Source organism: Streptopelia decaocto (assembly GCF_964273445.1).
Source record: "Streptopelia decaocto genome assembly, chromosome: 20".
Classification (NCBI taxonomy): domain Eukaryota; kingdom Metazoa; phylum Chordata; class Aves; order Columbiformes; family Columbidae; genus Streptopelia; species Streptopelia decaocto.
In genome coordinates this window covers 443,154-456,314 of record NC_138675.1, presented here as the reverse complement: position 1 = coordinate 456,314, position 13,161 = coordinate 443,154, and the positions used below count along the sequence as shown (strand labels likewise).

Below are 13,161 nucleotides of genomic sequence, written 5' to 3'. Positions count from 1 at the left end.
TACGTAAGGGAGAGGTTTGACTTGGCAGCCCTTATGGTTAGGAGCGATATAGTTGAGAGAGTGTGAGTGAGGATTACTGGCTGGAAAACAAAGAAGGTTCATTGTGGGTGTCTCCTATCAATCAGCCAGGCAGGATGATAGCACTGGTGAGTTCTTGCCTAGGAAATGAGGAGCAATCTCTGGCAATGCTATGGGCGTGAAGCATCCTGGGACACGTGCACACAGACTTGTGAGCCAAAGCACCTTGGCAAAGCTGCTGGCAAAGAGCGTGGCACAAAAGGTCCTGGGCTTCTGGTGGACCCCAAGTTGAACAGGAGCCGGCAAGGTGGGCTTGGCCCAAGGCGGCAGCCAGTGGTACCCTGGGCTGCATGGGGCAAAGCCTTGCCAGCAGCTGGAGGGAGGAGACCCTTCCCCTCTGCTCAGCACTGCTGAGGCCAGGCCTGAAGTGCTGTGCCCAGGGCTGGGCTCCCAGTGCCAGAGAGACATGGGCATAGTGGGGAGAGCCCCCAGTGCCCCTCCCCCAGCACTGCGGTCGCAATAGGGGGTTTTGTTGACCCGGCGCTGTCCCGGCATTGGTTCTGTGCCAACACGGAGTGTCAGGGGGAAGAGCTCTTGCCCCGCAGCGCGACTCGGCACTGGGACGCCCTTTGGCAGACCTTGTCCATCCGTCTGGCCAGCACCTTGCGCCCCACAATCGTGCCCTACGGGAGGCTTCTCTTGGCTTGGTCGGGATGGGCCAGGTGAATTGCTGCCGTGGCTCCAGGTAGGCTCCCCCCATGCACAGCTGGGAGACAGCCCAGAACAGCCTGACAATGCAGCAGCAGATTTTCTCCTGCCCGACACCATCTGCTCTGCAGGGATGAGCCTGAGCCCAAGCAGCCATGCGTGCCCATCCCATAATATGCATGATCCCTGCACCAAACCCACCATGACACAGCCTAACTAGATCTGCAGCTTTTATGTTTGTACTGCCAACAGTTTGTGAAAGTACAGTATAAAAACCATCATTATTGAGAGATCTTTGCATTTTACACTTATTCTAAGTGTCTCAGGTAGTTGGGTTTTTTATTAAGGTCTAGTCTAAAACGTCTGATAGCTTTCCTCCTTATCTAAAGTACAGTGTGGTATAAAATATAAATAGAAAAACCATTCTTTTGGAGGGATCTTGGTGTTTTAGGCTCAGTCTAAGTTTCCCGAGTAGTTGAGGTTTTATTTTTTAACTCTTACATGAAAAATATTTTACTCCTTGTGCATTCTCAAAATGTCTCTTTGGTGTGTGGAGACAATAGAAGTGTGATGTTACGTATAAAATTTTGCATTTGTATCTGTAAAGGGATTCTCATGTTCATATACACTCATGAATTGACTGATTCATTTTTTCTTTTCTGTACTTCTGTTGTTTTCAGAACACACAGATGACAACGCCCCAGTCCCTAAGAACTCACCAGAAAGTGTTGGAAGAATCGTGGCTGGAGCAGTTAAAGCTCCTGGCAAAACACATATTTTGTACGTATTCCTAGGGCTTTGTAGAATATAAGGTATATATTCCTGTCAAATACTTTAATACTTTCTGGAAGAGAAAAAAAAAACAAGCAAACCAAATCTGAGAGGAAAAAAACTGGGGAGTGTGACTGCTTTGAAATAATGTAATTATTTTTCTGTGTTGTGTTTATTTAAGGTCTGAGTCTCCCTGTAGTGCTTTGTCTTACCCTAGAAGTTCGTATACCTACTGCAAGTCATGATCAGGCTCTTCCTGCACTCGCTCCGACTCTCGATCACGAAGTTGTTCATGTTCTCATTCCTACTCACCATTGATGCCATCTCCAAGAAGAAGCAAAGGGAAGAGTCCTACCTATTGTTCTAGGTCAAGGTCACATGGTGATCACCACCCAAGGTAAAGGTGTTCTTCAAAAACATCAAGCGAGAAGAAGCCAGCGCCAGCACTGAGCAACTGTCAAAAGAGCTCTGGCCCCTCTTTGACTCTGTCAGATCCTGTCGGGCTCTTTCAGGCTTTTTCATGCTCTGTCAGGTACTGTTGGGCTCTGTTGGCCGCTGTCAGACTCTGTCAGGCTTTGTCGAGCCTCTCTCGGTCTTTGATGGGCTCTCTCAGGCTCTGTCACGTGCTGTCAGGCTCTATAGGTTTTTGTCAGTCTTTATGGGGCATGGTTGGACTTAGTCAGCCTCTGAAAAGCCCTGTCAGCCTCTGTTGGGCTCTGATAAGCCCTGTTGGGCTCTGACAGGCTCTATGGGGCTTTGTTGGGCTTTATTGGACTTTGTCAGGATCTGTCCAGCCCTGTCAGACTTTGTCAGGTACGAGGGCAAAAAATCATGGATTCCACACAATTCAATATGAATTTAAGCGAAGCCATTTATTACAGAAACAAGCCTCCTTATAAATACAGTTATTTCCTGATCACGCGTCCACGCTCCAAGCGTGCATTAGCTGATTGGATATTGTCCATGTTCATGAGCTGTCCACCCGCCCGAGTCTCACTGCTAATAGGTCTGTTGATTTACATCTTGTTGAGGCCTTGTTATTGTAGAACTGCCTCACTCCCACAGCAGGACCTGTTTTCAGCTTTCCGAGGTGGCCTTGAAATTCCTTTGGGCCTGGCTAGTTCAGTAACAAATCTCCATCTAATAGAAACCCATCCACACATTAACTTCAAGAAAATCCCTCAAATCTCCCACAGTCAGGCTCTGTCAAGCCCTGTTGGGCTCCGTCAGGCTCTATGGGGCTTTGTCGGGCCCTGTTGGGCTCTGTCAGTCTCTTTCAGCAAAGCCCAACAGAGCCCAGCAAACCTTGATAGAGACTGACAGGGCCCAACAGAGCCCAATAGAGCCTGACCAAGCCAGACAAAGACCAAAAAAGCCCACAGAGCCCGACAAAGCCCAACAGAGCCCAATAAAGCCTGACAAAGACCTATAGAGCCTGACAGAGCCCGAAAGAGTCTGACAAAGCCCAAAAGAGCTTGACAGATCCTGACAGGGCCCAGAAAGCCTGACATACCCCAATAAAGTCCGACAAAGCCTGATAGAGCCCAGGCACTATAGGTCTTTGTTGGGCTTTATTGGGGTATGTCGGGCTTTGTCTGGCCCTGTTGGGCTCTGTCATTCTCTTTCAAGGTCTGTCAGGTTCTTTTGGGCTCTGTCAGGCTCTTTCAGGCTCAGTCAGGTTCAGTCAGGTTCTGTCAGCTTTTTCAGGCTCTGCTGGGCTCTAAAGGGCTTTGTTGGGCTTTATTGGGCTTTCTCAGGTTCTGTCTGGCCCTGTCAGACTTTGTCTGTCTCTGTCAGTCTCTGTCAGGCTCTTTCAGTCTCTTTTGGGCTTTGCTTGACTCTGTTGGGCTCTGTTGGGCTTTGTCAGGCTCTGTCAGGCTCTGTCAGGCTTTTTCGGGCTTTGCCGAGCTATATAGGTCTTTGTCGGGCTTTATTGGGCTTTTTCAGGCCCTGTCAAGCTCTGTCAGTCTGTTTTGGCAAAGCCAAAAAGAGCCCAACAAACCTTGAAAGAGACCTACAGGCCCTGACAGACCCAAACAGAGCCTGCCAAAGACCAACTGGCCAAACTGGAAATAAATAGGATAGTTAGGAGCCCTGGCTCTCTCCCAAGTGGAAGTAGAAAGTGCAGCCCAGCAGAGCTTCCCCGGTCCCTCCTGGCCCTGGCTGAAAGCTCAGGTGGCCTCCACTGCCCCGCACGCTGGTGTCCTTCATGCCTTCCCAGCTGCACTCTCATCCTCTCTCCCACAGGGACATTCAGATCTTTACCTCATTTCTCTGAGTGCCCACTGGCCCTTGATGCCCCGAAAAACAGGTTCCTGTCTATAGTGACCATGGAAAAGGTACCTCAGTTAGAAAAGGTCCCCAGGGACAGTCCCTCAGATGTCCCCACTTCCAGCATCACTCTGGGCTGATCTCAGAGCCACAGCCAACTGTGAAACCCCTCTCCACGTCCCAGGGAAGGACCGTTGCCAACAATGGAAAAAGTCGACACTTTTGCAACTTTTCCTTTGTGTTTTTACTCAGTTCTTTCCCCAGCTCTTTGTGTCCCAGGCTGAGCTTTGGAGCTGAGGGACAACAGAGATGCTCTCAAGGATGTTTTTGAGTAGTGATACTATCACCAATAACAGTGCCAATGATGAGGGTGAACTAAAGCTTTTTAATTTCATTGCCAACAGTCATTCTAGCTTCTCAAAAGGGGAGTTGTTTCTTTTTGGCCAAAGAAAGCCAAGGAACAGATGCCATGTTGGTGCAAAGTCATAAAGGAAGACAGAAATTTTATGTGGTGTCCCCTGACACACACCGTCACCTGCTTTTCCAGTCTCCGCAGTCCCAAATGTGCAGCAGAGTCTGGAGTTCTGAGCTGCCTTCATCTGCCCTGCGTGACACATGTGAAAAAAAACTACCTCACTTTAAAAGTTGGTTGTGATTCTCTTCAGAGCCTGAAGCACCACATGGGTCAGGAGACAAGCCAGGATCCCCAACCAGGACTCACATGCCCTATCACCTTCTTTTCCAGACACCCAGAAATGGGGTCCCAGTGGACATGTTCTGGGGCACAGCCGTTGGTTCTCCTGCTCACTCATTGGCCATTTTGAAAAGTGCACACACTGTGTGAGAGCTGCCAGTGGTCAGGGAGTCCCCCCAGTCTCCATGAGCTTTCCAAGATGGTGGAGAGTGGCCTCACTGTGACATCGTCCTGCTGTCCCAGCTCCTGGGGTGCTGCCCCTCCTGTCCCATAGACTGGAAAGGATTGTGTTAGTTCCAGTGATCCCTGACTTGATCCCCGTGCACTGCTGGTTGTTCTGCCTCCAGTCACAGAGGCCTGAGAGACCTTGCAGGTGAAGATGGAGGACAAGACACACAGAGAATGTCACTTTTTCCCTTATTAAATTCATCAGTGGCCACATGTTGTCTTTGTTTCTCCTTTAACTGTTCCTGCAGTAGTAACAGCTCATTATAGGAACTTGAATTGCCTTACAGGTCTAGACTGAGTTCTGATCTGGACTGTTGCTGTGCTTGGAGGCTGCTGTCCTTGCAGACCAGACGAACTCGCTTCTGCCACCCTGCCTGGCAGTTCATTCCATCTGTGTCACAGCTCTGTCTGCAGCACTGACAGCTCCAGCCCACCCCGTCAGGTCCCTGGCCGAGGACATTGCCTCACATCTGGGCTGAACCACCCCAGCTGTGGCACCAGCCCAGCTCTGACCTGCCACAAGAAACCTGCTACCAAGTGTCCAAGACCCCATGTGTGCAAAGGCTTTGCCTAAGAGCACAGACATGACATGGACACAGATTGTTGAATGTCTCTCTACACGTAGGAGTATAAAACCAGAATAAAATGCCTAAATTCATTCAACTGAAGATACTCCTCCCCCAGCTTGGAGGAATTAGATCCTTTGCTGTAACCTTCCTGGTGCTCTGTCTAATGATGGGACAAGAGAATAGTATTATCATAGTAATTCATTTTTTTTTAATACAAAGATAACAATGCTGGCAAGAAGTGTCTGTGCAGAGGAGAGAGAATTAACCTCACTGATTACTTCAGGTTGTTTCAAAGGATGTGCCCCTGGAAGCCCAGGGACACCTGGAGGGAGCCCAGAGGGCACAGAGAAAGGGACATCATGGGCTGCTCCTGTGCTGCTGAGCTGGGCTGGGCTCCTGGGACAGAGGGAGCTCATGGCAAGCGGCAGCGCTGCAGAGAGACAGCTCTGCCCAGGAGCAGCTCCTCTGCACACGCAGCAGGGCTGAGGGCTCTGCCTGGGCATCTCAGGGAGACAAGCAAGGCAGAGAGAGATTAAAGGTGGTCAGGATTGGGAGGATGACTGAGAGCTCACTGGAGGAGAAATCTTTGCAGCCCTTGCCATGGTGAGTCTCTGGGTGCAGGGCAGTGCAGCTGTAGCTCCTGGAATTATCTCCAAAAAATGGCACAGGGACAGCTTGTGGGATCTCTACAGAGGGGGCTCTTGTTCAAGCAGTTTTGAACAGCTGTGAAGCCGGGTGAGCACCCAGGGGTGCCCAGGGCTGTCCTGCAGAGCAGGGTCCCTGCACCCCAGGGCTGTGACAGGGCAGGGACTCTGCCGCCTGCCAGGGTCAGCGCTCAGCCTGCCCGGGGAGATCCCCTTGCACTGCAGGGAGAAGCTCTGCATGAAAGGAACAACCCCAGCAATGCAGGGTCCTTCTGCTGTACAGAGGGTGCTGTCTGGGTGTCACGGCCCGTTTGATGATGGACTCGTGATGGTTCTTTTAACCTTGATCTCAGAGCACAAAATTAAAGTGACCAAAATGCCAAGGGGTTATAATTCAATCAAGCAGTGTAACTTTATTAACTTCCCCATAAAGCGGCACGCAATAGAGAGAAAGAAGAAGAAAAAGAAAAGGGAAAAGAAACGGGGAAAAGTAAAAGTAAAGATGAGAAATGAGGTTGCGTTTATCACCAATTGAGTTCCTGATGGCGATGGCCAGGCAAATCTTCAGACCGACTCTTACAGACGGTCACCATCAGGGGACACCACAGGGACCAGGGGACACCAGGGCCTCTGAAAGAACAGCCAGGGACACCGGAACCACCACAGGGGTGGCCGTGACCCCTGGGAACATGAGCAGGGTCACCGTAGGGTCAGGGCCACCACAGGGATGGTCGGGGCCACCGTGGGGTCAAGGCCATTGCGGGGTCAGGGTCACAATGGGGTCAAGGCCACTGTGGGGACGGTCGCGGACAGGATCCAATAAAGGTGACACCAGTTCTTGGAACCGCTTCGGAGCGGTTCTTGATGGCGATGTTCAGGCAAATACTGCTCCATCCTCGGACCGACTCTCACACTGGGTCAGAGCTATTCACATCTCAAGATCACTACAGGACGTTCCCAGGGGACTTTTAAACTAGTACAGCAAGTCAGTTGGTACCTGACAGGGAGGGATCCTGGTATTTAAATCCCTTTGTCTGGGTTGACGGGGTGGGCACTGGGACATAGAAACTAATTTCTTGGTTCAGGATGCGGCCCTGAAATTTCAGATCCATTTCTCTTAGAGTTGAATAAACCTGGGAGTATCAGAAATGAACACACTGTGCCTTACAGACAGCTTTATGATGACTTTTCAAGCACAGCCATAGCCCACTCCATGAGGCTCTGTATGGGGATATAGCGGAAGATTTGGGGAGGAGGTTAGTTAAATGTAAATACGCTCAAGTGACTTGCACTTGTCTGTAGAAAAAGCACATACATCACACTAATAGTTTTACTGACCTTGTGTGCTTGATGAGTAGAACCTCTGTGTTAGATAACAGGCCTGTGAGAAACTCCAGGCATCTTATCACTATGTCTGAGATTCCTGCTTGGTTGTGAGAAAGAGCGGGAAGCTGTGCCTGCCTGAAGCCTTGAAATACAGGCGAGCTCAGCAGGCCCGGTGATCTTCCAGCAGGGCTGAACTGACCAGCGCCTGCGTCCCCGCTTCTGTCACCTCTGCCTGGGAGCTCAGGTGTGGCTTCGGAGATCCCCCAATAGAGAGGGAACTAAAATAAAACTTGCTCTTTGCAAATGCATTTGTGGCCTCTGGCTCTTCTTGCGATGTGCCTGCGTATGTGTACACAGGCTCTGCAAACAAAACATTACTCTTGCCCTCAGTTTGGTATCTGGACCCGTGCTGGGCTTGCACATGGACTAAGCCCCAGCTCAGAGCACACATTGCTGTTCCCAGCCCTGGATGCCAAGCGCTGGTCCTTCTCTCTCCTCCCTGGTGCCAACCGAGTGCACGACTGCCCTGCCTGCTCCTACCCTGGGGCTTGGGGAACTTGGGTGAAAAAGAAAGACAGGCTCGTGTGGTTATGGGATCTCTTAAGTGTCCTGGGATTGCTTTGCTAATCACTCTGTAATGTTTCCTTGGCTATAAACACGATATGTGCCCAGAGAGGCAAATAAGTCCATGAACCAACTTTCTAGATAAGGTTTCCATCTCACAAAAAAAAACAAACAAAAAAACACACTTCCATTTTCTCATTGGCAACAGACTGAAAGATGGAAGCTGAAGCAGCATCTGCCTCTTCTGAAAACACTCAGTTGATCCTTAGTTGCTTCCTGCACAGGAAACATGTCGATTAATTTAATCTTTGGTGTACAGGCAGGGCCTTGCTGATGTTCCTGTGTAGGCAGCAAGTGTGTGGATGTCAGGCTTTCTGCAGATTTGTAACTGAGTTTTCCTGTTTCTCTTAATAAGGAAAAACTTGCTGTGTACTTCTGAAGTCTCCCATACGCTGGTGGGTCGAGAGAAGGACGGGGAGCTCCAGCGAGCTCAGGGAGGACCAGGCAGCATCACAGGCAAAGCAGACGGGAACTCAACTTGGTGAACATTAATGAAATTTATTGACAGATGAAACAAGAACGTCTCCCCCATCTTTGGGCAGATCACCGTGCACCCTGAACCGATACAGGCAGGTGTAGTCCGGGTGGCCCCAGTTGCTCAGCACTTCCAGCCTGATGTAATTCACAATCCCAGGGAGCTCGTTCTGCAATGACAAGAAGAAATGAGTCGCCTTTTCCTCTCTGGCATGTGAGCGCTGACAGAAGTGCCACAGCAACGGCCTCGTTCAAGAGCTTCCTTCCTGCTGCCCTGCGGGGGCTTTTGACCTGTCATGGTCAAGATGTTCCCTCATTGGGCCATGAGAACAGCAAAGGAAGAAGCAGCGACCAGATGCCTCAGCAAATACACGGGAAAGTTCTCGCCTGCTTTGGGGCACAGGCTTCCACAGTCAGAAGACCCAGTGCTGGGGTCAGTATAATGTCTCGTTCCCTTCTCTAGAAAGCCACAGAAACAGAATGGCCTCCCTGTCAATACGCACTGCCAGCACCAACAGAATCCTCAGGAAGCCCATTATTTCTGGTCTTTAACTGGCAGAACAGCAGTCGTGCATCCTACCAGACGTGGCCGCTTGTGTGTACTTGGGGTCTAGACAGTCAAGCTGATTCCAGCTTCTACTGTGGTGCTCCTAAGCACTAAGCACCCAAAATGAAAGAGAAGATCGTCAGTCCAGGCATCTGCCACCAGGAAGTTAAAGCAGAAGAAAGGCCAGTGTGGCACACACTCAAGGACAGGGCTGCCTGTACCCTTTGGCAGGGAAGCCTCTGCCCATCCAACTGCATTTCTCCTCTCCTACAGTTCTCCTCCCTCTTTGTCCCCATACCTTCAGCTGGAAGGTCTGACTGGGATTCAGTGGTGCCAGGAAAGTGAACTGTCCCAGGAACATTCCCTGCTCCTCGTGTTCTTCCTTGAAGCCCTACAGAAAGATGGGTGGAGAAAACAAGAGCGTCTGGTGCACCATGGAAGACTGAACTTCAGTTAGTGAAGTACGGGGTAATTTCAGCTATGTAGTCCAAGGATGATGAGGACAAGGAAAAGACCTGAAGCTGCAGGTGGGCAGCACGCCACACTTGCCTACTCAACGAGTCCAAGCTGGCAGTCAGAAAAGGAGCAGAAACTCCCAGTGAGAGGGAGGTGACCTGAGGATCACAAATGCCACTGGGATTGGAAGCTAAAAAGGTTTAGGACCATGTACTGTCCAGCTCCTTTTCCCTGTGGCTCCTGGAGTAGCATCTTGCCCGAGCAGCTTTTTGTTTTTGAGTAAAAGAGGAATAAAATGGGAAGGGAGTGACTCCAAGGACCCTGTTTCTTCTGAAAGTCAGGAGGAAGCTTCAGGCCACTGGACTCTTTGACCCATCTTCATTTCCTGCTTAGAAATTCTGTGCAACCCCCTGCCCCCAACTCCAGAGAAATCACTTACGTAGACAGCAAAGTCCTTTGGAGCTCCGGAGATACTTTCTCCGTGGAACGCTGTCCCTGAGACATGGTCCATGGTGACTGCTCTTGGAATGACTGGCACCGAGAGCTTGATGAACACATGACCCTGACTTCCTGGGAAGGGCCAGCAGTTTCCAGGATGATTTTCTGGCTGAAAGGAGAAGAAGAAACTACATTGACATGGAGAAGGTTGCCCTGGCTCTCATTCCTGCCATGAGCATCAGAGGATTAATAATCATTTGGCCAATCAGTTCTGCTCTGAACCACAGCCAGTGCCTTCAGTCGGACTCTGTGGGTACCGAACAGACCAGCAGCTTCCGCAGAGAAGCCCTTCCATGGCTGGGAGCTGGGTGCGCTGGTTGTAGAAGCTCAGTGGCCTCTCCCGGTCCAGAGCCCTCACCAAAAACAAGCCAGGGTTGGTGTGGCTTAAAGGCCCCTGCCCAGAGCAGGTGACAGGTCCGGGCCCACCTGGATTAACCTTTGCTGTCAGGGGAAGCACTCGCTCCCTCTCATCCACTCCCACCTCCTTCCACTGGCAGCAGCCAGCTCTTCAGATTGTGCAGGCAGCTCAGGAGCAGGGCCAGGACAGCTTGAGAGCCCAACATGGGACCCTCCAGCAGTGCAGGCTCTCAGCACCCGCTGTTGCTCAGGAAGAACACATCCCAGAGCTCTGCAGGCTCCTCTGCCATTCTGCTTCTGTGCCGTGCTGACAGTCTGCACAGCGACTGGGCAGACACAGACTGCAGGAGCAGCCTGGCTTGGCAGAAGCTCCCGCGTAGAACCCGGGGCACTTTGGGAGAGGAAATACCCAGCAGGGAGACACAGGAGGAAAGCAGGTCCATGTGAGAAGGAGGCAGGAGAAGAAGCTTTGAGGATCAAAGATAGGGGAAAAGGCAACTCTGAGCAGCATGTGTGGTTCATTATCCCGACCTATGTTTTACTGCTTCTTGGTGCTCCTACCTCCAGAATAAGCTCAGGGGACCTCATGTAATCCATCAATGGTAGGGAATAGAAGAAGAGTTTGGCTTTGGCGTTCCGGAGGGATCGAGAAGTCCTGGAATGAATGACAGCAGCCCCTGGAAATTAAAACATGAGCAGAATCATCAGGCAGTGTCAGGAGGAATATTGCACTGTTGACTTGGAAAAGGTTTCTCGGTTATCATCTATGTCCCACAGTTGTTTCCCCTCTTTCTTACTGGCACGGCCTCTCTGGAACACACAGCAAGGTGTCATTAAAATGTCGTACGGGGCCGTGGAAAAAGACAAGAACGTGAAAAAGGCTTTCTGAGCTTCCCATGCGGTCTGGCCTGTTACACACTCTGTCAGTGGGTGCACTTTTAGGGCACAAATTGACCCTTGACTTCTCGTCCCTTCTCTCCCTCCCCAGGGCAAGTTACAATACCCATCTTGTCAATCTGGACAGGAAGAGCTTTAGAACTGGTTTGTATGTACAATGTCATGGCACCTGCTGATTTCAGGGCGTAATCTGGCATCGGGACCTGGATTTCCACCAGATTCTCCAGGGCTTGATTGATGATCTCCTGAACAGCCTGGGAAGGAACACAAAGGACAGTGCCTGTTAGAAGGAAAAGGAACGAGGCAAGCAGCTCCCCTGCAAGGCCAGCCAAGGTGAACGGGGACAAGGCCCATCTCAGATGGAAGGAACACCCAAATTGCCTGGAAGGTCTTTCTCTCCAGTCCTCCTTTGAGGAGGACCCGAGATCTGGACGCAGAGGAAGGTACAACTCAGACAGCTGTCATTCCCATCACGCTCTCTTTTCCCCATAGGGAAGTGTGGAGCAACAGGAAAAGGAAGTGTGGCCATGACAGCACTTATTCCAGCAGCACCAGCCTGTTGTCTGTGACAGGGAATGGAGTAGGATACGTGCCGGAGGGAGGATAAAACCCCTGAGCAGATCCTTCTGCCTTGTGCCCTTACCCGTCCGGTAAAGCCTGGGAGCTTTGCCTGCTTCAAGGCTTCCTGTAGAGCCTGCTCCGCGACATCCTTTGTGCTCCAGCGCAGATGGTAATGCTGTTCCTGGAGCTTATGGAGCTGGTCTGGCAGGGACAGGGTTTTGCTCAGGTCTTGTAACTGTGCTGCGGTGCTCCAGAGGCTTTCCTTGCCAAGTTGGCCCAAGTGGTAAATACCTGTGGGACACACATCAGAGCTTAGAACTTGGTCTAAGGCTGGGTTATACCCCAGGGTGCCTGCTCCCCTTTCTGTGTCTCTCTCAAGTGCCCTAGTTGTCTCTCATTGTCTTTGACAGTGGCCATCATGGCATAAGGGCTTCACAACAGATGGACGTTCCCTGCCCTGGACTGTGCTCCTTGTCCTGCAGAAGATTCTCAGCCCCTGGGGCAGGAGAGCTCAGCCACGGCCTCTCCCTGGGCTGAAGAGAACTGGCTCAGCCCTCCTGGGGAAGGCAACTCAGCCCTTCTTCACCTCCCACCCATCCCGCTGGAGCAGGGACTGGCACAGCTCTGTCGGGGACTTTCTGCTCTTGGCTGAGCTCCTCTGGTCACAGCAGGGGAAACGGAACATGACAGGATGGAGCCCCGAGTACCTCCTAAAGCACCGTCCTCAGGTTGGAGCTCTACAGACACTCACCAAAAGAGAGCAGACCAAGAATCAGCACCAGCATCGTTGCTTTCTGAGCCTTCATCTTCCTGCAGAACAGATAAAGGAAAAGGCTGGTGAAGCTGGTGGTACCCGCGCAGATCAGCAGCACTGGAGAGCAGCAGCAGGGACTAAGAGCAGGAAGTGCAACAAGAGCTGTGGCCACACTTCCTGTCTGTGGGGCTGGACAGAGATTCTTTGGAAATGGAAGGGACATAACGAACGCCTGTTTCTCCTGCCCACCATCCGATCAGCACTTGTGCTGATCCTGTTCTCCAGCCTCTCAAGAGAAGGTTCAGCCTGTGCACAGCTGCCAGGCGGGGGGTGTGTGTCTCCCCTCTTGCAGCATTTCTTTAGCAGCTGGGTTATCTCTGGCCCTTCTCTTGGCAGAACTACAGACAGATGCAGACTGGGTAAAGAGGGAGGGAGGGCTGAACGTCAATGCGGGCTGGCACACAACGGGCAACCAAGGAAGTGCCAAAGAAACACTCTGGTGTCTGGGCCCTGCTGCCCTGAGCCTGATCTGCCAAGACACAACACACACCGCTCTGCAAGGGGGAAATTCCTCCTGCCTGTTCCAGGAGGCTCTCAAAAGGCTCACAGCATACACTCATCAGGAATAAACAATCCCCTTCTGTTCTCCTAGAGAACTCCTTGCACCCCTCTGAGGATCTTGAGCCCCTTTCCTAAGGCAGAGCCCTGGTGAGGAGCTGACCAGGTTTCCCAAGGAAACCTCCTCTGTCAGGAGCACAAGTCAA

The 13,161-nt window shown here is 51.4% G+C and overlaps 1 protein-coding gene across 1 annotated transcript; it reads right to left on the bottom strand.

Moving 5' to 3' along the window:
• Positions 1–8,341: 8,341 nt before the first annotated feature.
• LOC309448370 (SUN domain-containing protein 3-like) lies at positions 8,342–12,060 on the bottom strand (the record flags this gene model as incomplete). Its single annotated transcript, XM_082069841.1, has 7 exons — positions 8,342–8,497; positions 9,173–9,265; positions 9,770–9,937; positions 10,747–10,862; positions 11,252–11,336; positions 11,726–11,934; positions 11,985–12,060. 7 exons carry the CDS (start codon positions 12,058–12,060, stop codon positions 8,342–8,344), a joined length of 903 nt encoding a protein of 300 aa, XP_081925967.1.
• Between the last annotated feature and the right edge of the window lie 1,101 nt (positions 12,061–13,161).